Raw genomic sequence first — 24,230 nt, forward strand, 5'->3', positions numbered from 1 at the left:
CATCAGCTCATCCAGAGAAGCTGTGCCCTGCTTCCTGCTGGTCTGCCAGATAGCCGTGATCATGTGAGTGTTGTAACACCCTGATAATAAGTTTAGTCTAGTATTAGCGAATCACTGGATTTACTATCGTTTCAATCCAGATAACAGTGCTGCTGATATGTACTTGCTACTGTACTACTGTGATGAGATAGCTTATTCCTAAAGCTGTTAGTCTGGTGTCTGTTACTGTATCCCAGACTTTGAACAGTGGGTCTTCCTCAAGCTGCTGCAAGAGCTTACAATGGCCGCATCTGGAAGAGCTTTGCATCAGACCAGAGTTACTTAGGCTTTACTTTATATGTGATTTGTAACTGATGGGAAGAGGAAACTAACTGGGCAGCAAAGTGAGAGATTAGAAAACTCTTGTGAGACAGTGTTTTTTCCTACCAAAAGTAATTCCTATACATTAGACAGTAATGACTCAAGCGTTCAGCAATGACAGCACTCATCCAGATAATAGCTCATTAGCCTTCTGAGGGTGGTGTGTTCCACGTGATCCATCAGCCCTTTCTCCATGAACTGAACATGTGATGCTTTTCAGAGGGGTTTGGCACTCTGGCATATTAAATCATTTTTGTCTTAACACATCTTCAGTGTTTCTTCTAGGCACTGAACTGTGTTAAAACTGATGGACATTGCACTTTTAATAAAGCGAAATAAAACAAGTGATTGCTATTCATTTTTATTCAATTGACTAGAGACTGACAAGAACTATGAAGCACTTAGGCTGCTAAAATGCTGGAAGCTTATTTCTGTTTTCAAGGTGGACAATCTAATTGAACTGATGGTAGTTAAGAAAGTAGAGTCAGGCTTTTCAAGCAATTTGAAGTTGCAAACATGTTTTCTACTGAGGTTGTTTCCTATTTTTCCATCCACTTCAGGGCACTGTAACCTTGAAGTAACCTTGCTCAATTGGGAAGGTGCAGAAAACGTCATAAGAACAAACGTTACCTTGGATTAAAAAAACATGGAAATTGAATTAGAGAGGTGGGAAGCAACTGTGGAAGAAAAAGCTTAAACCTTTTTTTTTTTTTAAAGTACCTAGCATGGAAACAGCACTTTCACTTTATTGCTCAGCCTTGTGGTGGTTGGCTGTGTAGGACACATGCCACTGGTTAGCTTACCAGAGGGGACTTTAATTTGATTGTCTTTTTTAAACAAATTTTTGGTGGCGGATGGAGCAAATAATGGCTGATCTTTGTTTTTTTTTCTGTCAAGCATGGTGATGGTGCACTCCACTGATGTGGCATGTGTATGTGTATTTCACTTAAGCTTGCTAAGGTAGCTTTGCGTTCTGCATAACCAAACACAGCTATACACCAGTATTGTGATTTTGAAATTTTTCCTCTCTGTAACAGTGTTCTCTTTTTCTGAAGGATTATCAAGCAGAAATACCTCTCCAGAGAGATGGGTTCATGGGAAGGGAGCTTTTACCTTTGTGAAGGTTGTCATTAGTGTTGACTGTTAAGTTTAACAGGCTGATGTACGTCCTTTAATTTCCTAGAGCACTGGTTAAGGATGCTGAGAGGTGTTGTTGCCGCAAAAAGGAGGACTGGTTTCTAGGAAAGAGCTCCTCTCCTTAAAGATTATTTGCTCCCCAAAATCTAAATGTTCATTTTGGCAGCAGGGAGGAAGCTGAAAGTTGTGGAGATGAGATTTTTTTTTCTTTTCTTTGTTGTTGCTTTGTTTTGTTTTAAAATAAAAATGTCTTAATCTACCTACTGCATTATCAAGGAGAAGCAAAATCCTACGACAGAAAGTGGGAAAGGAGGGGGTAGGGGCAATTGCTGGAATTCCTTGGTATGTGCCGGGAGAGCCAGAGGTTATAACCAGCTACCAGGTGGATGTCCACGCATTGCAGAACTAGCCTCTTTTTGCAGCTGTTTAGAAACAAAATGAGCTTTGCTGTCCAAGCAAGGCAATTTCAAAGAGCCATACCCTTAACTGCTTTTGTTTCTTAGCCTTTGAAGATGCTGACAGTGCCATGGATGATCGAGACAGTGACTATCGCAGTGAGACCAGCAACAGCATTCCTCCTCCATACCACACGACTGTGCAGCCCAATGCCTCTGTGCACCAGTTCACTGTACCATCACGCCTGCAGCAGCAAGGAGTCTTGCGGGATTCCTGTGCTGACTCCCTGCAGAATTACGATGTGGATTATCGGGAGCATGTGGCCATCAGGTGGGTGCTGCCTTTTGGGCAGCTATACTTTTCCTGTTGATCTTCCACAGCAGAATCTGAAAGTGCTGCACTATCAGGGGTCATACTGGTAAGAATGCAAGTGGGGAATGGGGCATACTGTGGCTTCTGCCTCAGGTGTGGAAGGAAGAGGTATTTTCTTAAATGATGCTAGAGTTGAAGTTGCAGGATTTTGTATGCAACGTAACAGATATTTTTCTTACCTCATCACTTTTGATGAGAATGTTTGTGTTTCCTGAAGCCTGAACCTGAGTTCAGTAGTCCTAATTGATTTATGGCAGAGGCTAAATTCTGACTTCTTCTGGCTTTAATAAAGATAAAAGCTGAAGTTTAATGGTAGCTTTTGAAGTTGTCATAGTTATTGGAATTTAATGCAAGTTAGTCAATAAAATGTATTTACTGCAATTAATATCATTCTTGGTGCTTTCTTGTTAGGTATTTGTTAAATACCTAATCTAAGCAAGGTAGTCCCTTTTCCATGCTATTCTACATTGCTGGTTTGCAGTAGTAAAATTACTGAAGATGTTACCGAGTCTGGAAAGACTATCTGAAGCTTTTTCTTTATGAAAGAGCCAACGTTTTTGTAGTGTGAGATCGCAAAGAAATGCTTCTGGTTTGAACTATTAAAGAATACCAAGATAGATTTTTTAAAAAGTATTTTTATTTTTTGCTTCCTGAATGAATGAATATGAAAGTATCAGGACTGATAAAGTTTATTTTAAAACGAAGAGCCTGCTCTCATCTAAGATTACTTTCACTCCTGAAAGGCAATTCTCAGATGACGGCTAATTCCCTCCTAGTGTTGTTGTTCCCCTGTGTATTTTCTGTATGCTCAACAAGATTTTTTGCTACATATTTAATCTTAAAACATAGGAAATGCTAATAAGCTTTCTAAAGAAGCTACATGGGATTCTCTTTCTTATCAGAAAGATGTTTCTAAGCAGAGCTGACTGGAAAAAAAAACCCGCTTTGGTGAATCTTAAATATTTTCAAAACTCACTTATAGGAGAATACTGCAAAAACGGAGTGTTTGACTTTTGCTCCTAGCAGCTCCATGTGCCATGGACCAGACAGCCACTTGATGAAGTGCCTGGCAGACTGTGGTTCATGATTGCTGAGGAAATGACAGCTTGTAGAAGGCTGTCCTGGGCAGACCGAATGGAATGAGACAAGGTTCAGCTAGAACCTGTTTTGGATTAGATGAAAATTTGTCTATGCCAAAATGCTTCCATTGGAACTGACTGTAAAAACATCTGTTTTCTTTTTTTAAACAACATTTGGGTTTGACTGGAAAAATTATCATCCTCTTTACCACCTTTAAAACATGATTATGTTCCACTGGTAGAGAGTTAGGTATTTTATTCCTCCTTTTTAAAGGGATAATGATGTCTGTTCTTGTCTGACCTCAAGAACATTTTGCTTCCAACAGCCAGTCTGACTTCAGAATGGCAGATGTCATCCCCACCAATAATTTTGTTTATTTATTTTATTTTAGTGCTAACTTGCAATGTTCGTTTTGTGTAACCATGTGTCCTCCATGTCTCCTTGCTCTCGCCCTGTTTATTTCCAAGGCGATATGATAGCATAGATTCCATTGTGAGTGGCCGAACTGACCTAGAGTCCACATCTGAGTCTAGTCAAATGACAAGCCGCCAGTGCTCGCTAGAGAGCAGGCACTCTCTAGATCTGTCTGATAGGTGGGTTAATCTCTTTGCAGCCTGTGTGCTTGTCTCCTTGTTCTTGCTCTTGAAGTCAACTTGTGATATATTTTGGCTGATTTTTCGCTGTTTGCCTTGCCTGTATTTCAGATCTGTAGTAGTTTAGTGCGTGGCTGATGATGCCATTGTTCTCTTCTCAAGTGCTGGACTTCTTGTCATTGCTTTCTTTCTAATAAAATAAATGTTTTGTAGTGCAGCAGAAGAAACTGTCATCATGGAAGGAACTCAATTAGGAAAAAAAAATCATTTCATTGTTGCCTAAGTTAGTCAAATGTTGGTTCAGCTTTTACAGCTAATGGCTCTTCGTGCATTTGTGTAGTACTCATTTCTTTCAGTTGAGACTTGGAAATATGTGATCCAGTAGGTATGATGGCCCTGGGAATCTTCTCAATTTCATTAGCTTTTTAGAGAGAGTCATTTCCATTATGGATTTAAAACTGCAACCAAGAAGTGTAGTAAGTGTTCTAAACTGTGTGCAACAGAGCTCATTTAAAGTAATGAGTATCTTTCCAATTAGCATGTTAGATAATGCTGATGGAAATGAGGCTCTAAAGCAGCAGTAGTGAAAATGCAATGACCTATTTCTCTTTCAGTGCTATCCCATCAGCATCCTACATTGGGGTGCTCCAGGCAACTCAGGCTTTCAAGGTGAAGACATAGTGTATTAGCAGTATCCATACAATGCCAGTGTGCCCTTTACCATTTCCCTTCTCTTGCTCTGCTCTTATGGTGTCAGGGCACCGTAGTTTTTAACAACTAATGACATAAGGCAAAGTTGCTGTGCATCTTTAAGTGTTTTGATTTTTTACATCCATTTTCTACCTGTTCATTTCTATGTGGGCTGGTAGGAATTCTTGTAAGATTTAGACAAAGACAAAATTTCCTTCTTCTAGTCTTTGAATTGGTGAGCAATTGCGATAATCCTTCTGATCCCGGACTAGGAATTAATCCAGAAATCCAAAGGATCATATACTTGGGTTTCTAGGAATCTTCATCTGGTTTGACAGCAAAACTAGCTGTTCTCTCACAGTGGGCAAGTATGGCCTGCTGGACCTATTTAGATGCATCATAAATGGGGAAGTACAGATCCTGACTGGCAGTGGGCTAATATCCATCACCAATGTGCTGCTTTGCCTTCTGGCCAAGCCGTTCTGGAGGAGATGGTCACTGTGTGCACACGTGGGCAGCACGCTGGAGTATGAGTTTCCCTGGCCTGATTCTCTTCTCCTCTAGGCTGTCTTCTACCTATACGAGGTTTAGGGGCTCAGATACCCAAATAAATGGCCTTGCTCTGCACAGAGTTCTGTCCACTTGCTCACTGGGCTGCTCGGTGTCACAACCAGAGTAGCTACAGCCATGAGCTCAGCTGTTCCTAGGTGAGGTCGGGGGGTCTGGTGCTGGATTTGCTCACACTGCAGGGTGTCTGCAAAGAGAGTGCATTAACTGTGGTTGAAAGCACTCATGCCAAAGAGTAGTGGTGGCATAGCTGGAGCTCCCCATGTTGGTGGTGTGCACAGTTTGCATTTTCTCCCCTTTCTCCTCTCCCTGTGAGTCCCGTGACTCCTGAGTCCTTGCAAGTGCTCACAGTTCTTTAGCCGCTCTCAGGGGAAACAAAGTGCCCTGTGGGCTGTATGAATACTGCTAAAACAAAGTCTGCTTCCTAGAGTGATCGAAATGCATGCATAGCATAGTGAAATGGTGTGCGTGGGCACTGTGTCTCAAAGTAGTCCTGTTACTGTAATAAGTGACTTTTTAAGCATGCCTAAAAAAGTAACAGCAGCGTACTGGTACAGCCAAGGCTCTGTGCCCTCACTTGATCACAAAAAGCTGTTCTCTCTCAAACAGGAATTTCTATATGTAACCAGTGGAATATCATAACCCATACTGCTTTTTTTAACAGTTTGATTGACAGGTTTTCAGTTTTGTTCTATCTGTATGTTTCTCACTTTAATTTTATTTAATGCATGTTTTTCATTACTATTTTTTTGTCCTTTCTAAATCTTTTTATATAAACATCTTCCCTTTTTCTTTTTTTTTTTTTTTTTTTTTTTTTTGCTGCCTTTCTACCTTTCCCTCCCACCCTCTTTTTTCATCTTAGACAAGGATCTCTAGCTAGAAATGACAGAGTCAGGATCATTCCAAGTAATTTGGAAGATGGAGAAGAAGAACAGGAGAGTAACTATGAAGAACTAGGAAAACTTCTAATAGAGGAATTCTTAGAAAAGAGTCATAGAAGTAGAAGTTGGCAGGAAGCAAACATTAAAAAGATGCAAGCTCTCTCAAAACGGGAAAATTTCAATCACTGTGAAAAATCAAGATGTTGCCAAAATGTGTGTGTGGAGTCAGGATCTGTAGATGTCCCAAGATATCCTCAGGAGTATGATACAATAGACAGGAGAAGGAAAAAGAAATTGCGATACAACAGTCTTGAAGAGAGTGAACAAATGATCCTCCAAAGTAATGGAGGTCTGCAGTATCCTAGAGAGAAAAAAATATATTTCAATGGTGTGGCAACTAATTCTGAACCTAATGATGATTTCCCAGTGTATGATAGAAAAGGAAAGTATACTAGCAGCTCTGAAAATGAGGAACAGTTGCCTGCTTATCCCATCCTGCGTCCGTACAAAAATGGCTTAATGGTTAAAAGCAGCAAGTTGCCCAACAAGCGTGGAGTGAACCACGAGGGCTCACTTCACCTCAGTAATGGTGAAGATAGGAAACACATAGGGCTGTCAGATAATGCTTTTGTGCCCCTGGATATCCTTGAGGAATTTGACAGCAGTGCTTCTGATGAGTTCCAGTACTCACCTGTTTCAGATGATGAAATTGAGGAACTGGCTGCTCTTTCACAAACATGGCATGATTCTGACATTAGCCATTTGAGAGACTTCACTGTTACTTACCCTGCAAATTCAGAGTCCCAGTTAAAGTCCAGCTGTGATAAAAAGCACAGGAGTAAAGGGAGCAAGCATGGGCATTCTATGCAAGACTTGACACTGTCTCCCGTTGAAGAACCGAATGAAGAGTATGTAGACACGATGGATGAACTTCAGTGTCTTGTAGAAACAGTTTCAGAATATTTGGCTGAAAAGGAGGAAGAGATCAACAAATTTGCTACACTGCCAGAGACAAGAAAAAGTTCTGAGCACGTGTCACTGAAGCAGGGTAGTGCTGACAATTTAGTAGAAGCCAAGAAGTCTGAGCAGACCAAACAACCTACTGCAGAGGAGAGTACTACAGGAAAATCTGAATCTCTCCCAGATTTATCAGGTGTGAAGAATACTGTGAATTCCCTGTTCAGCTCTTTGACTGAAAAGGTGGGGTCAAGCACAAAGCAGCTCACAGCCTCTGTTGAAAAGCTTGTTTCTTCCACTGCAGAGAAGCCAGAAGCCAGAATCTCATCTGAAAGTGGAATCTCAAATGTGTTTTCTGGAAAGCCCAAAAGTGAGAGTGCATCTTCTGGAACAGCACTGGATAGTAAAGCTGACACTAAGTTCTCCATTCACTCTTTGCTACCATCCCAGGTGAGTGGTGATAAAAGAGCCCAGAATGTAAACTCCAGCAAGCAAGAAACCACTAAGGTGGACAATAAGGCTCCCACACAGCAATCACAGGAAACTAGCACCAGCAGCCAGCAGAACCAGCATTCAGTTATGAATTCTGTTCTAGGCATGTTTAATCCTCTAAAGATCTTTGAGAAGGAAGTGCCAAAACAAGAAGTTGTAAAAGAGGAGCATGCCAAGGAGGAGAGCCACGCTGTGAAACCTGATGAGGCAAACAGAAGTGAGAGATCATCTGGACAAACGGCAGCCAATATGGTTCCAGAGATACAGCTGAGTGAGACTAGAAATGAGGCAGGGGTAAACAGTAATAGCACTTCTGTGTCTTCCATCTTTGGCAGACTCACAAACTCGGTCAGTTCCTTTAGTCTGAAAGCCAATTTTGATGGTCTCTTGGCTCCAAAGCAGCAGGATGTGCCACAGAAGCAGTCAGAACTGCATCATGTTACAAGTCAGACAGATGCCACTGTAAAAGACGGTACACACACTGCCAGGGAGAAGCCTCCTGCAAATCACTTAAAGAATCAGCATACTACAGGTCATGAACTGGGAAAGAAGCAAAACAGAGTTAGTACAGAACTTCATTCAGAGCCTCAAGATCAGGGTACAGCATCTGAAAGCTTTTTCAGCCCGCTCAAAAAGTCTTTCAGTCAGTTGCTGCTTCCTTCTGCTGAACCAGGACAGAAGGAAAATGTGCCTGGGCTTTCTAAAGGCCATAAGTCTGAGGAGGATGTAAGACAAAACAGTTCAAATGAGGAACACTCGTTTCCTTTTACCAAGAAACTTCCTTTTTTCAGTGCGTCGAATTCTTCAGACAAGAAGGAAAATACAAAGGAGAAAGGCAGCTTTATTCCTTCCTTATTTAAATTTTCCTCTGCAGAAAATCTAGCAACTTCCAAGGACCAAACAGGTCATAAGAGTTCTGGTGATGTTTCCTTGCTTGAACACAAAAGCAGTAATTCACGAGAGGCTGTTTCATTAAAATCTAGCTCTGTTCCAAATTTATCAGACAATAAGGAAGAACTTACACAAAGAAAACACATTAATAAAGAATCTAGTGCCCAAGTAAACAGAAATAAATACCAGGAAAGTGCCTCTGTTACCTGTAAGGTTACAGGAGAGCTGCAGAGAACTAAGAGTGCTCAGGAAGAACCTAGAAATTTAAAAGGAGGTTTAACAAGAGGAGTAAATGCAGACTTAAATCACAACTCAGCTGAGTCCCTCTCTTCAGATAGAGTGGCAGAAGCTGCAAGTGCAGATGATAAGCAGAAGAAGCACACACCAGGTTTTCTTTCTGGATTTCTTCACATTTCTTCCAATGAAAACACAGCCAATACTCAAGAGTTGGTTGTGAAAAGCGAGAATGATGGCCAAAAAAGCAGTTCTGGATTACTTTCTGGCTTATTTAAATTTGCTTCAAATGAAAATGTGTCTGAATGTAAGCAAGATAAGGTGAAATCAAACTCTTTAGGTTTCATGAAGTTTTTTGATAGAAGTGAGGATTCTACCTCAGAGAAAAAACCCGTCAACTCAGCAATAACTGCTGATACTCAAAGCAGCACTGTAGAAAAACAAGAGTCTTCTAGCTTCTTGAAAAATATCCTGCCCAAACCAAAGGAGAAGCTAGATAATCTGAAAACGATGGAATCTTCCAAAGCTACTGACCACCTGACGAGCACAAATGTAAATAAGACAGCTGAGCATACTGTGTTCCCTGTTGCCCTAAATCCTGAAGCCAAGGTACAGGACTTATCCGGAAAGTCACTAAATGATAGGCATGTCCCTTATCAGGATACAGAATCTAACATTTTTCCAACCTTATTAAACAAAGGATCAAATGAATTTGTTAATTTGACAAATAAAAAAAGCAATCTTACAGAGCAGTACTCAGCATATCAGGAAACAAGAAGTCATTCTAGCTTTGAATGGGAATATGAAGTGGGGGAACTTGTTGACTCTCATGAAATAGCACTGCCAGTTTACTATGTATTAAACCAGAACTCTGTTCTTCCGCCTCAGTTCTTGGACTGGCCTGAAAATGATGTGGTAGTGAATCTCTGTAAAAAGGATGGAAATGCAAATGTGATGGATTGGCAGAGTAATGCCAATTTTGATGTACTGAGTTCGGATTTAAGTATGATGTCATATGAGTCATTTGACCAATTAATGTTTCGGGATGTTTATTCAGAAGAAAATGATGCATGGACTACTAATTCTGTCAATGAAAATTATAGTAACTTTCCACAATTTGAAAGAGATGGCAGTTATTCTTTTGAAGAGTTGCCCATGGATTTAAGCTACTCCTCTGGCTGTGATGGAACTATGTGGACTCTAATTGACCGAGAGACTTTAAGTGTAGATGAGAACTTTATGTACTCGTCCTATAGCCAAGACTATCAAGAGTGGCTGATGATGCTCGAGCAGGGTGTTTGGTGGCCATCAGAAGATGGTGATTGTGGATACTACATGTACAGTGATAGCCAGTATGTGTATTCACTGCTCACTGATCCCACTGGGCAGTATGTCTATGTTTGTGCTCCTGAAACTTATTCCTACCCAGACTGCTGGGATTATAATTTTCAGATGGGTGCCATTCCAAGAGCTGTGCTGGAAGACAGCACGGTTGCTGTTTGTGGTTTTAAAGTCCCTCTTGGCAGTGAAGATGAACTGTTTTGGTTTGCGGAAGAAGAATGTTTAGATGATTATACAACGAATAAACCTCTGGATTTGTCAGTAGCTTTGCAGAGGAGTGATCAGTTAATGAACATGAATTTGGAGACATTTTCACAGATGTTTGAAGAGTCTATTTATTCTCAGAGAGACCAGCCACTAGACTTCTCAGGTTACAAACTTCAAAAACTCAAAGTTGATTTTAGACCTGACAAAGAAACCCGGAATTACTCAGAGGAAGCACCACTAACCCTTGATCTTAGAACACATTCCAGAGGGGCTTCTGATACGTCATTAAGTAAGGACATTCACACGAAGGAGTTGGATAAGACTGCCCCTGCAGCAACTGCTGGGGGTGGATCATCGGGATTCTTTGGTTTCCATCTGTTTCAGTCTTCTCCTAAAGCTGAAGAAACTGTGGCAACTACTGAACGAGTAGCAGAAGCAAAAAAGACTGAAGAAGATAAGAAAACACCAGTGAACAAAGTTACCTCTTTATTTTCTGCATTGGGTGGACTGATTGGAAAGTCTTCAGGACCTGAGTCTGAGTCAGCTCAGGATTCTTCCTTAAGGAGAACAGAGACACAGTCAAAATCATCTGAAAACAAACCTGGCATTTTATCACTTGTACCGAATAGGAAATTAGATGAGGCGCAGGCAGGGCAAAAGTTTCCTGTTACGTCAGAGCTAAGAAGAAATACTTCATCAGAACTTAATTTGGAAGCTGCTAGAAATGAAAAGCAGGAATTAAATCAGAATGAAAACATCCATGTTAAAAAAACAGGATTAACAAAATCTCCTTCTCAGCTGAGCCAAACTGCTCCAGATGGCAAGCCCGTAAGAGAAGAACGACCTGTTAAAGCAAAGCTGGCTTCCAGGCATCTTGAACGGCATGTGACTATTAATGAATCCAGTCAGTCACAGCCAAATCTGAGCCACCCAGCCCCTGAGCCTGAGGAAACATTATTTAAAAGTGCTCTGAAACTGTTCAGTCTTGGAGAAGATTCTCCTGCGAGCTCAACGACCAACAAACCCCAAACTTCTGGATTTTTTGACTTCTTCAAAACACAAGTAAGCAAAGAACCACAGCCATCATCAAATCTGGAAAGAAGTCAAAATGTTAAACCGGAAAAGGTAACGCATCCGGAACAGAAGGAAGCTTCCAGCATCTCATCATTGTTTGGATCCCTTGGAGATCTCTTCAAAGTGGAAGCTGTGTCTTCTCAACCAACCCCAACTGCTGCAACTCTGCCAAAAACCCATAGCAGAACCATGGCAGAGTCAAGACAAAAAACTGAAAGGTCAGGTGGTCAACAGAGTGCCAGTATGCCGTGTCTGTCCTCCACTCCTAAGGAAGGAGTGGGAACAGAAAGTGCTGACAGGCAGATCTCCTCTAGACCTGGCAGAAAAGCTGAGGAGGGTTCTCGTGAGAATAAGACAGTGCCTCCTGGAGATGCGATAGGTCCCAAAATAAGCCAGTTGACTCGATCAGCTGTGCAGCAGAGCAGTGTGCCCACATCTCCACCAAAGCAACAAGGAGGAAATGGTGTAGGTGGCACGGTTAATCAGACAAAACCAAGGCCAGAACAGACCCCTAAAGAATCAGGATTCAGTTTACCATTCAGCTTTTCTGATATCACTGCTTCAAAATCACAGCCAGCACAGCCGGCTGGTAGGAGCATATTCTCGTTCTTCACTGGATCAGATGAACCCAAGCCTCCAGCACCCACTGCTGCTCCTGCTGGTGCAAAGCAGCAAGAAACAGAGGGACTGTTCCGTCTGCCCTCTTTCTTTTCCAGTGGTCCAACTGCTGAGAAGACCACACCTCAAAGAAGTACTAGCTTTAGCTTCTTCAATTTGACATCCTTTTTGGATGAAAAGCCTCAAGCTGCACCAGGACAAGAGACTAATGCAAAACCAGCTAAACCAGTAAATTCTAAGTCATCTATGAAGCAAAGTATTTCCACTGACTCTGGTATCAGAACTACCAGGCAACAAGATGCAGACAATAAAAAAGAAGTAGATGATATTATTGCAGCAGTGACTGGCAAACAAATGTTTAATAATGTCACTGTGACCGAAAATAAATCAGAAATGTTGTCAGTGAAAAACACAGAAAGTGTTGTTGAGGTAGTTGAAGAAAGCAACTTAAAAAAGCTTCCATACACTGATGACACTGCTGTAATCAATTCAGATGCTTCTGGTCCTTGCTGTCAGGCTCCCAGTGTGCAGGAGCATTCTCAGGGAGAGCAGGCTATTTCCTTAGGGGCAGAAGAATATGCTCTGAGTAGCACAGGGAGCACAGACACTGTTTTGTTTCATGTTGATAAAGAAGAGCCGTATTCTTCAGAAGAACAAACTTCTGAAAATAAAGATTGTAGTCCAGCTGTAAATGACAAAGTGGATTCCTTGGACATAAAAGACTCAAACAGTAGAAGTGATATAAAAAATGAAGCGGTCTCTGAAGAAGCACGTGCACAATGTGAGTTGCCAAAATATGAATTACCTGAACAAACTCCTGGTGACAGGTTACAACAGGCACAAGAGCTGCACTCTGTTTCTAAAAGGCCAGAGCCATCTAATTTGCAAAACAAACCTAAGGAATCTGAGGGTGATAAGTCAGTTCTGGATTCTTCAGTTGAAATTTTTTCAAGTTTCATGACAAAAATGAAACCACCCAAAACATTGTCTGGTTTCTTTTCCCAACCTGCTCCTGCACCTCCTACTGCACAGAAAAAAAGCTCCTCTTTCTTTGGTTTCTCATCCCTCCCAAGTGGCCCAGCACCAGCTTTCACAAATGATCTCTTTGGCATCTTTAAAGGTCCAAAAGAATCTCCGAAAGAGATGGCTCCACAATCCACTCCTAAACCTCAAGGTAATAGAATGAAAGATATCCCTGAGTCTGTTCCAGCAAAAGACTCCAGGAAGGCAGAAGATACAACTGCAGCCAAAGAGTCTAAAAGAGATGCTGTAAGCTCTCTGAATCAGGGTATATTGCCTGTTTCAGAAGAAAACTCTACAAAAGAATCTTCCATGAAAAAAGAAAATGAAGAACATAGGAACTCAGAAACCTGTGAAGTGGAATCTTTGGGGATCACTCCAGAAGCAGTGGTTTCTAGTAAAAATCAAGACCTGGAGGCTCTGCAGTTGGCTAGTGATGCACAACCCTCTGAAATGATAGATGCTAAATCACCGGCACCTGATTTCGATAATGTAGTTGATACAGAGCAGACTGAGGCCACTGAGCAGTCTGATGTAAATCCATGCCAACTAGATGTGTCTTCACATGTAGTGGAGGAGCAAGGTGCTTCTACAGAAAAGGCAGCTGTTGACTTGCTTCATACTGGTTCTGGTGGTGGGCCTGAACTGGAAATTGAAGCCCCACTTAATGGGGCAGTCACAAACCTTTCCCAACTGAGTGAGAGTGCTACAACTGAATCAGAGCCTGCTGTTATGGAGAATCAGACTAATGCTGGCATTGTTCAGCCAGACATGAATAGCAGTTGTGGTAGAGAACCCATAGCTCCAGCTGATGAGCCCAGTGTTCATCTACCCCATCTGGATGAAGAGAAAACAAGTGAGGTACAACAGCAAATTGCTGAACGAGAGAAACATCTGTCAGTTAATGAGATACACTTAGAAGAAATCCCTTCCACAGGTGACTTGAGGAAAGAGGGTAAATCTAGTAACATTCCTTCAGATGCAAACAGTAGTAAAACAGTCTTTGAAATACCAAGCATGCCCAGTTTGCCAAAATTCAGCTTCATGTCATCCGTTGATAGTGGAAAGCCATTTGGGTCTTTCTTCTCTCAGCAGCCACCTTCTGTTAATAAAGCTGGGGCAGATCAGGGCCTCATGTCCAGCTTTAAGAAACTTTCTTCGACTCTGTTCGAAGGAGGCAGTGAAGAAAAGGTGAGTAAGCCAGATAGTGCCCAAGGAGCAGTATTTGGGAAAAAAATAGATTTCTCCTTTCCCTGGCAAAAAGACAACAGGGAGACCTCTGCCAAAAGGGAGCCACATGTACCACCACCACAGGCTTTGTCAAAACCAGATGACAAGGTGTTAGGAACAGTCAGTTCAGATGAATACTCAAAATCTGCAGTCTCAGATCAACTGACTGATGCAAATATAGAAGTAAACTTATCTTCAGAGCAGCCTGACACTGTAGACAATGAACTTTCTGAAGAACCATCTGGTGTAAGCACTGTTGGTGATACATCCAACAAAGAGCTGGGAGAGAGCCTTGATAAAGTGTCTGAAAATCAGCAAAACGTGATTTCCAGTGAATTGCAGAACAATCAAGCAGACAAATCTGCACCAGACCAGCCTGAAGTGAAAGAAACTGAGCTTGATTCTGCTTCTCATGGAGCAACACTTCATCCTAACACACAGCCTGCAGACCTGAGTAGTGTGGAACAACTGAATGAGAAAAGGCTAGTGACAAATGAGTTATAAATGGCTTCAGTTGTTTGACCATTTATAATGCAGTAGTGTAGCGGTAGATGCTGACCTTGGTGTCTGATGTTAGTAGCTCAGTCCCCTCTGTATTTGTTAAGTGTTTGTAGTATCATTCACAGCTGTCACAGGAGACGTAGTAAACCACAATCCCTAGTGATGCTGAAGCTCTTACATGATTTTCTAAACTTTTTCAAACTCTTTTTTGTCTGTGTTATTGGATTTCGCATGTTCTTACACCTTGTCACACTGAATGGGGTGTTTTTAGTGCTAATTTCATGAGTCTTTCAGAAGTTTAATTCTTTGTGTTTTAATCGATTGTATACAGTCACTTTGCTTTCTTGTTTTGAGATTGTTATCTTGTGTTTGCTAAAAAAAATTAACGGTAGATAATATATTCAAAGGATTGAAACTGTATAGTAAAGATTTTTAGAGAGAAATTTAACTAACTGCTAACATATAATAGAACCATGTAGATTCATTTCACATTACTGAAGCTTTTAAAACATTTTCTGAGGTGTCAGTGAAGGTATTCTAATACTTGTTCTTCATAAAATCTCTGCAAAGGTTACTTCATGCAGTTAGGGAAGCTACTTAAGGAAAATACCAGTGTTTCATGAGTCTGTATTCAGACTTGTCCATGTTTTAAGTTACAATTGCCATCAGAAATCAAAGCAGAGACTTAAAAAACGTGCATCTATGGGTGGTGTAAGTGAAAGTGATTGTGCATCTGATTTGACAGTTGCTCTTCTGCACTCCCAGCACTTCCTGTCTTTCTTCGCATTCTCCTAACTGTGCGAGAAACAATACTGCTGCTTAATTCTTGTACTGAAATTTTTACTGTAGCTGAGCCATAGTTTTCCTGACTGCATGAGAAATTTAGACATTTGCATCCACTGTAATTTGTGTGAGGATTCTGGGGATTCAGTCCTGGAAGTGATGTCTTGAGTCATGGAGTTCACACCCCTGTAGTGGTGCTTTTTCACAAATGAAATTCATGAGAAAAATTTACTGGAATGAGATATTGTGTCTTCCCTTTATGAACAATTGCTCCACTTTTGTAAAAGATTTTAAGTCAATGGTCTTAACCATAATCTTGATTTCAGTGTATTTTGCTATAACTGCATAATATTCTTAATATAAACAAAGTTAACTGTAGGTTAACTGTATTTCTTATTAACAGCTTAAATGGACATTTTAAAGGTGCAGTGAAACTGTAGGAGACGGGCACTTCCACTCTGAGTTTCCATGTTTCCATTCTCATTCCTCTGTGGTTATTAGAATAATCTTCACTGGCTATTTCTAGCTGACGGAGGGTGCAAAAGTAAACAACTGGATCTAGAAGGACTATTTTAACTCCATAACATATAGGGTCTGTATACTGGTGGGCTGTGTATGAAGTAATTCTGTTGCTTACCAAAGTTTTGAAGCTCAGAAATCTAGACTTAGTTCAGGGAATGTAGTTGTTGGGTGTGACTTTGTAACATGTCTTGCTTTATCTGATGGACTTTCTTGTTCTTTCATAGTCCTGCTGGCAGTAGTAGATATGGCTCCTCTTGTAATGTCAGCCAGGGAAGCTCTCACCTGAGTGAGCTGGACCATTCCCATGAAAGTGCCCATGGCTCTGAGCAAGATGATGATCATCAGGAACGAGAGTCGAATTACTCCTACCACAGCTACCATAAGGACAGTCAGACATGGCTCAGGGAGCAGGAGGAGCCTAACAGCAAAGGAGAGGAGGAGAAGATCTCTGAGACAGAGGAGAAGCATACAGATCATTCTACTGCTAAGTTACCCCTGGAACTTGACAAGTCCAAGGATGTTGATGCAGCAACCCAAGTGAGGTAAGTGAAGTGTTCTATTATTGAGATTTTTTCAGTTAATGCAAAGAACTTTCCTCTCTTTGTTGTTTCATGGAGCAAATTACGTACATTGTTCTTGCAGTCTTCTCTTACAAGCTTGATGTTGCTAATCTGTGAAACATGGTTATGTGTAGGACTAGTTATTTATGAGACTAAACTTAAACTGTATTTTTATGTTCCTGCTAATGAAACTCATTTGCTGTATGTTCTGTTTCTTGTTTGATAAATGTAGTCTCACCCAAGTCTTTACCTCTATTGCTCATGCGTGTTCAAAATCAAGAACTACATCGTGTTGGTTCTAGCTGCACTCGTTCCTTTCTTGTGTAGTAAGCAACCACAGCTAGTTACTGTTTGTGTCGTTTGTAGACTTACCATATGAATTGACATGTTGCTCTGACTCATTATGCTGGCTTTTCTTGTCCTTGCACTTCGATTTTACAAGCTGTTGACAGTATTGAAGGCAGCCCTCAGAAACATTTCAGTTAAGTTTGGAGGAGCTCTAGGCTATCTACAGGTTTTACAGGAATGTCAGATTCCACCACTTAGCTTTCAAACAGATTTTTTCTTCTTGAGGTAATTAAGTCACTGGAGCCCTTAGTGTGGATGTGGTTATATTTTCAAAAACATGAGGGATTATTTTCATCTGGTTAAAGCAAATGGATCAGCTAGATCCATGGAGAGATGTCTGCCTACCTGTATCCTTTGGAGAATACTATATGGAGAGTACAATTACACTAGTGTTATTGTCCTTATGTGAGAGAATTAACCACAGCAGTTCATGTGTAGGCAACTCTTACACTAAAGTTTTAAAAGGAAAACAAGACTATAAAAAGTGTTGAGCTTAAACTCTGACTCACTTTCTTCTTATTATTACAGAGCATCAGGAGACTTGTCCCAGAATGGCTGGCCTATATTTGCTTACATGGAGGGTTATTCACACAAGCTAATTTAGGCATCTAGTTTAGATTTTACTGCATCACTGGCTTCCTTTCTCTCCACTGTGGCAACACTTTGCTGTCTCCATGGAATGTACTGTGAATTTAGCTCTGAAATGAAATCTTTGGAGTTGCACCTGGGCTAAATGTGTAGCATGGGTGCTTGTTGGTATCAGCTGTGGTCTTTATACCACCAACCATGCCTCAGGGTGCCACCTTTATACCACCAACCGTGCCACCAACCCATCTCAGGGTGATCGATGACTCAACAGCAGACAAAGGAGGGGATGCAATCAAAGGTCCATTGTATGAGTATAGGGAGTATAAAATGTGTTGAGGGGCATGTTGCTGCCGGATACATATGCCCTCTTGAAAAGCTGTAGGAAAGAGTACGGTGAGAAAGGTGTAGAGATAGGGAAAACACCAGAGCCTTGTTGCCTGCCTTTCCATGGAAAAGAATTTGTAAATTTGTAGCAGTAGGGAGTGAATGGAAAGAGACAGTTGTTAGAAGGGTCCTACAGCAGGCACGAGAATGGCAAATCTTTCATCTGCTTCTTTGCACGCAGTTATGATACCCATGTGCTGAATTGGTTTGATCAGGTATCTTGGACTGATTTCCTGATACATCTTGCTCCTCGGGCTATGTTTAATAATGAAAACTTTTTAAACTAAGCTTTTATCTACATGGGTTTTCCACCAAAAGACCAGGATTGTTTCCTAGCTTATACCTTTCAACTTACCAGCTTACAAGGCAGCTTTTGTGTGTACGGAAACCTCTTGTACATAAGGAAAACTCTGCTTTAGCCTCTTGCTTCCCATAGCATGTGCATAGCTGTGTTTGCCAGGAGTCTGCTGGTTGCTTCAGCTTCCAGAAATGAAGCTGCAATTGCACTATGTCATGCAGAATCTTGAATGTTACAGATGAGTATTTACTATATAGTGATTTTGTGTTTCTTGTTGTTAAGGTACCATGGTGACAATGAACCACCACCATTTTCTCCAGCAAGAGCCCATTGGATTCGAGCCATTAACAAAGTTCGAATGCAGCTTCAAGAGGTAGGAGGAGAAATCACTTTATGCCTTCTTTATGCTTCGTGTGTTTTAGATCTGTGGCTAAAGGTTTCGTTTCTTTTTTCCTGTTACAGTTCTGACGTTTTCCAGACAAAAAACAATCTAAAATACTGTACAGGACTGATGAGATTTGACAGTGTTAGAGCTATCTAATTCTACCATCAGTTTGATGTCTTTGTTTGGAGCTAGAGGTGAATTGTTAGAAAAGATGCAGAAGCAGAGAAGTTAGCTTAGAATTTGCAAACAGTAGTAATAAAAAGGTCTGGGGCTAAATCATGGGTGTTCAGCCTTTTGGCTTGCCTGGGCTGTGCTGAGTAAAGAGGAATTGTTGAGGGCCACGTCTACAAAGGCTGCTCTGAAAGTAATGCTTCCTAATTATTCACATGGAAACTGCAACTGATACAAAGAGCACAATAACACTATTTAATAGAGCAAATTATCTGCTACAAAACTTCAGTCACTACCATTAACTGTGCCTTTTCACCAGTGATGAATAAGAGCCTGCGTGCTGCACTTGTTAATAGTCTGCACTAGCAGAGGTGACCCACTGTCGCTGTCACCAGTGCTGAAACGCACCCCCCACAGCCTCACTGTGCTCACATCCACTGATTGGTCTCCATAAATGTTCAGCAAATGTCAATGGATGTCAGTGGATACCATTTTTTCCACATGATGGAATACAGTGACACCCTTTTGCTTCATATACGCTCCCATGTCAGAGGCCATTTTGTTATGCCACCCATCTGCTGCCATCTGTCACACAGCAACAAAATGGAATGGAACATTGATGGGAAGGGTCAACCTCTACTGCCATACCACCAACACTGCCTCTGACATTGGGGACCGGTGTCATAAGAAGATTGGAGACATTACTTTCAGAACAACCCTCAATAAAATATATAATATGGTCAATGTATGTAAGTAATAAAACCTACTTTATTTTTTTTTTTTAGAACTTATAAAAAAGAGATCTGATCTCTGATTGAGATCTGGACAGGCTGGATGAGATCAGGACAGGCTGGATCTCTGGGCTGAAGCCAGTGGGATTAGGTTCAACAAGACCAAGTGCCGGGTCCTGCACTTTGGCTGCAACAGCCCCAGGCAATGCTACAGGCTTGGGGCAGAGTGGCTGGAAAGTTGTATGGAAGAAACGGACCTAGGGGTATTAGTCAACGCTCGGCTGAGCATGAGCCAGCAGTGTGCCCAGCTGTCCAAGAAGGCCAATGGCATCCTGGCTTGTATCAGAAATAGTGTTGCCAGTAGGAGTAGGGAAGTCATTGTCCCTCTGTACTCAGCCCTGGTGAGGCCCCACCTTGAGTACTGTGTCCAGTTTTGGGCCCCTCACTGCAAGAAAGACATTGAGGCCCTGGAGCATGTTCAGAGGAGGGCAACAAAGCTGGTGAGGGGTCTGGAGCACAGGCCTCATGAGGAGCGGCTGAGGGAGCTGGGATTGTTCAGCCTGGAGAAGAGGAGGCTCAGGGGAGACCTTATCGCTCTCTGTAACTACCTGAAGGGAGGTTGTAGTGAGCTGGGGGTCGGCCTCTTCTCTCTTGTAACTAGTGACAGGACGAGGGGGAATGGCCTCAAGTTGCGCCAGGGGAGATGTAGGCTGGACATTAGGAAACACTACTTTTCTGAAAGAGTGGTCAGGCGCTGGAATGGGCTGCCCAGGGAGGTGGTGGAGTCACCGTCCCTGGAGGTGTTCAAGAAACATTTAGATATAGCGTTGAGAGACATGGTTTAGTGGGGTTATTGGTGGTAGGTGGATGGTTGGAGAGGATGATCTTGTAGGTCTTTTCCAACCTAGCTAATTCTATGATTCTATGATTCTATGAAAAAAAGAGCAACGAAAACATAAAACGAGTGGGATATGTGACCTGGTTTTTGTGAATCTAACACACGAGGCTGGTCCAATGGCAGTGGCTGCAATTCTTAGTGAGGTCTCAAGGTGTTTGTCATAGATTTTTGATGAAATTTAATTCTTTCTGTGCTTCATCCATGAAAATTGTTGTTCATAGATGTATAGATGTACTGCCAAAAAGCGCTGACATGAATAAGGTGTGTTTGTGAACTGAGGGATATTTCTTGCTGATAAGAGAGGGCTTAAGAAAGTCTGATAAAGACACATGGTCAGATTTTTGATTGCACCTCTACACATTCCAATTTAAAAACTCATGGGTACTGTTTTTGTAAAAGTCAACCAAAAAGTTGATTTTTTTTTTTTTTTTGCAAAAACGGAAAGCAAATCTGCATGCATTTCTCAGTTCACAGGACTGTGTTTAGCCAGTGTATCAAAATCCGTAAACTTATTTACCATAACTTGGGTTAGCACTGCACTGGGCCCTGGGCCCTGTTTTCAGCACAGGTAAGGCTAATAGCGCACTGCTGTTTGGTTGGTGCTGAGTGATGGGTGTGCTCCCGGGGCTGGTGGGGCAGAGCTGTGATGGCGTGGGGCAGGGTCAGCTGCATTGCCACCTGTGCTGGCCACATGCGGCTGGTGGATTGGGCTAAAGGGATCATGATGAACGGCTGGAAAAGAAGGCTGTTTCTCAAGGCAACTTGAGGATAGCTTGTGAGCTTAGTAGGAGTTATCTGCATTATTTGTCGTGTGAAAATGTTCCTTGGGAAGTTTTACATCAAATATTTTTATATATACTAACTGAAAGTGGGTGTATAATAAGTCTTAGTATTTCCATCTCATGAAAGCAGCATTTAAAAATAAATAATCTTGATTTGGGGAGTCAAAAGGAAAAGGTTGTGACATTTTCCTCAACAGTGCAAACACTCTTGTTTTAGAAAATAGTGATTAATCCCTCAAAAGTTTTTTTTAAATAATAAAAATCTTTTGCTTTTATCTGTCTATATGCCTACAGAAAGAGAACATATGGTGTGTTCATGTTCTGTAGATGGTAAACTATTGCCTACTACCCAAAGTGCAGAGTTAATGTAATTCATTTAGAAATGCTGCTTTTTTATATTGCTTTTTGTCTTGATTTGGTTTTGTAAGAAATAATTTTACAGTATGAATCTATCAGTGGCAGAACTAATTCTGTACTGGATCTTTTGCAGATTTTGGGGAAGGCAGGATTTTTGTTTGGGAAAGCATCCCAAGTGCTATAGTAGACATGGCTTTTCCCTTGGCTTGTCTGGACTGTAAATTCTTTCCCAACTAACAATTATTGTGTTTGGTTCACTTCTGAGCAGAATGAATTTAGATCAGAATGGTCAGCGTGACATTGAAATTTAAGACTACCATTAGCATCCCAGAAGAAAGAGAACTTTTGTTATTTTGTTGATCATGCAGGTAAAAGCGTTTAGTTCTGTGCCAGTGCAAGGAGATGTGCTCAAGTGTACTAGAAAGGACAAGAGGTTCAGTCACACCTCTCCCTAAACATCTTTTTGTCTGAGAGAGTACAAGATCCACAGGGTTGTTCAGCATCAGTCAAAAGTTTGTATTTCTGCTGAAATTAAAGTAACACATGCTTTGAGATTGCTGTTAACAGAAACACTGGTTTAGTTATGACAGAAAAAATGTCACCATTTGCTTTGTGTTGACTGCTCCTAAAAACTATTGATCTAAGCTTTCATTAAAACAAAACCCGTAAGTATCGAAGCATTCCAGCAGCTTGCTCCAGGCTTTAGCTGTCTTTACCAGGCAAAGGCTTTTCCTAACCCCTGCTACAGATCTTGCTTTCTCCATATAAATCCATTTTTCATGAGTAGGGCAAGCAGTAAATGGGCAGAACAGATTCCAGTCCTCGCTGAAATAGTGAAAGGCTGCTGCAGGGAGAGGACCGAGACCCACTTGCTCTTCTCAAATTTGGTAAAGGTCTCTTTCAGCCTTTTCTTGTCATTTGTTTAGGTCCTCTTTAATCAGCTCTTGCATTTTTTTTTCCTGTTGTTTTTCTTTCTGAAGTGTGGTGTCCAAAGGTGAACGTAGAAACCCAGCTGAGAGTCAGCTTGTATGCATTATGGAGCAAGGAAGACTTTGTGGTCCAGGCTGTGATCCTGATATCCCAGTACATCAGGTGTCCTGCTTTGATGGTGTCTTTTTGTCGCAGACTAACACTGCTGATGCATGCTTAGCCTCTTATCCCTTCTAGAGATGAGATCCCCTCTGCAGAAGAGCTTTGTCAGTTGTTCCCTGGCCTATATCTGTTGGACTCGATCTGTATATGGCTTTGCACTTGTTCTTTCAGATTTTTTTTCCACTCCTTAAGCACAGTGCTCTCTGTCCTTTTGTAATCTGTTATGCCTTCAAATCCTTCAGGTCATATGTGAAAAAGCTGTGTAGTACTCAAGCTTGCTGTCTGTGCGCTGTCAGAGCAGGAGGGACCCTGCTCCGTGCATTGAGTTTGGCTACCCCAAACATAATTTTTCCAATGTGTTTGAATCTATTTAGCAGTTTCATCCAGACTTCAGGGTATAAAATTTCCTCTTCTTTTCTGCTACCCCTAAGACTAGTTTACATTGTCTCAGATGGAAATTAAATGCATTTGACACAGCTCTACTCAAGATGAAGCCATCCTCACTGTTATTTCGCTCCTTTTTATGTTACAAAAGATTTGTTCTATTCTTTAATTCCCTGAAAGGGAAAGAAGTCAGGCTAGGTCATTCATAATTACTTAGGTCCACCTCTTCCTATTTTTTAAACTTGCTGTGCCTTTTTCTAGTTTTTAAATGCATTGCCTGTTTTTCAGGTTCTTAGCACTTTGTGATTTGACAGTGTTGCAGCCCAGCACCTGAGGACTTATCAGGGCCATCTGACTCAGAAATAAAAACATGCTACGCTTTCAAGTTCGTTTTCCTTTACTGCACTCCCTTTCCTAACTTGCCAAACTTCTTTTTCTTTCCTATTTTAAAAAAATAATCAAAAATCCACCAGCATTTAATTTTATTGACTGACTGCGCTTGTTCCTGTCAGTGAAGGCTTGAAACACTTAATGTGTCAAATGTTCCAGATGCTTCCTGATAATGGCTTTCTCTTCCTTTAAGTAGTAGCCATGGTGGTTTGGATCATATTTTGTATTCTCTACTATTTAATTTCGTACTTTTTCCACTGATTTTTTTCCCCCTGCATTCCTGTTCATCCATACAAACTTCCTCAGGATGATACCTGTAGTTCAAGATCGAAGCCCCTGAAGGACTTGTGGGTTGAACTGGTTTCTCAGTGCACTTCCTTTCCTTCCCCTTCACTTGAGGTAGCTCATGATTCGTGTCTGTCAACACTGTTTTGTTAAGAGCTTCCTGACTCCTTTCTCTTCAAGCATGTTCTAGCTACAGATCTTCTGAGTTCAGTATGCAGTTTTGAATTACATGGTGTTTATCTTGCTTGCCTCACTCCTTACCTTCCAAGGTATCAGGAAAACTGTCACAATTTTCTTGCATGTGTTTGCGTCCTCAGCTCATTTCTCTGTCTGTCGTTACTCTTAAACCTAGAATTGCTGCTCTGCTAATTGCCTTCTACACCTTCTGCATTGTCAGCTTATTTCTGTATCTTGTTTGAAAGTCGGTGGTACAAATGCAGACCATCCAGATAGGTATCAGGATTTTAAAGGTCCCTTTGATAACAGTCTGATGTGTCAGGTGATTCTCTTGGTAGTTAGAAAAGGTCTTGCCTCATTTATCTGATCACCATATTAACATTTTTCCGTCTTCTGTCACTACGTAGATGCTTTCAAGAGGACTACCTCCCTATATTTTCTTCCAGCTGCTTCT

At 41.3% G+C, this 24,230-nt stretch overlaps 1 protein-coding gene across 4 annotated transcripts in view; it reads left to right on the forward strand.

Moving 5' to 3' along the window:
- Window positions 1-24,230, forward strand: part of UNC13B (unc-13 homolog B) — a 210,848-nt gene that overhangs the window by 61,415 nt on the left and 125,203 nt on the right. For 3 of the 4 annotated variants that reach the window (XM_021379970.1, XM_021379973.1, XM_021379972.1), the window contains exons 8-11: window positions 2,001-2,223; window positions 3,813-3,938; window positions 16,171-16,488; window positions 18,407-18,497. In XM_021379970.1, the coding sequence (XP_021235645.1) occupies window positions 2,001-2,223; window positions 3,813-3,938; window positions 16,171-16,488; window positions 18,407-18,497 (758 nt within the window). The remainder of the gene's footprint in view (window positions 1-2,000; window positions 2,224-3,812; window positions 3,939-16,170; window positions 16,489-18,406; window positions 18,498-24,230) is intronic. The other variant, XM_021379974.1, reaches the window with a different exon arrangement.

Source organism: Numida meleagris, chromosome Z, assembly GCF_002078875.1.
Source record: "Numida meleagris isolate 19003 breed g44 Domestic line chromosome Z, NumMel1.0, whole genome shotgun sequence".
In the NCBI taxonomy this organism is placed as follows: domain Eukaryota; kingdom Metazoa; phylum Chordata; class Aves; order Galliformes; family Numididae; genus Numida; species Numida meleagris.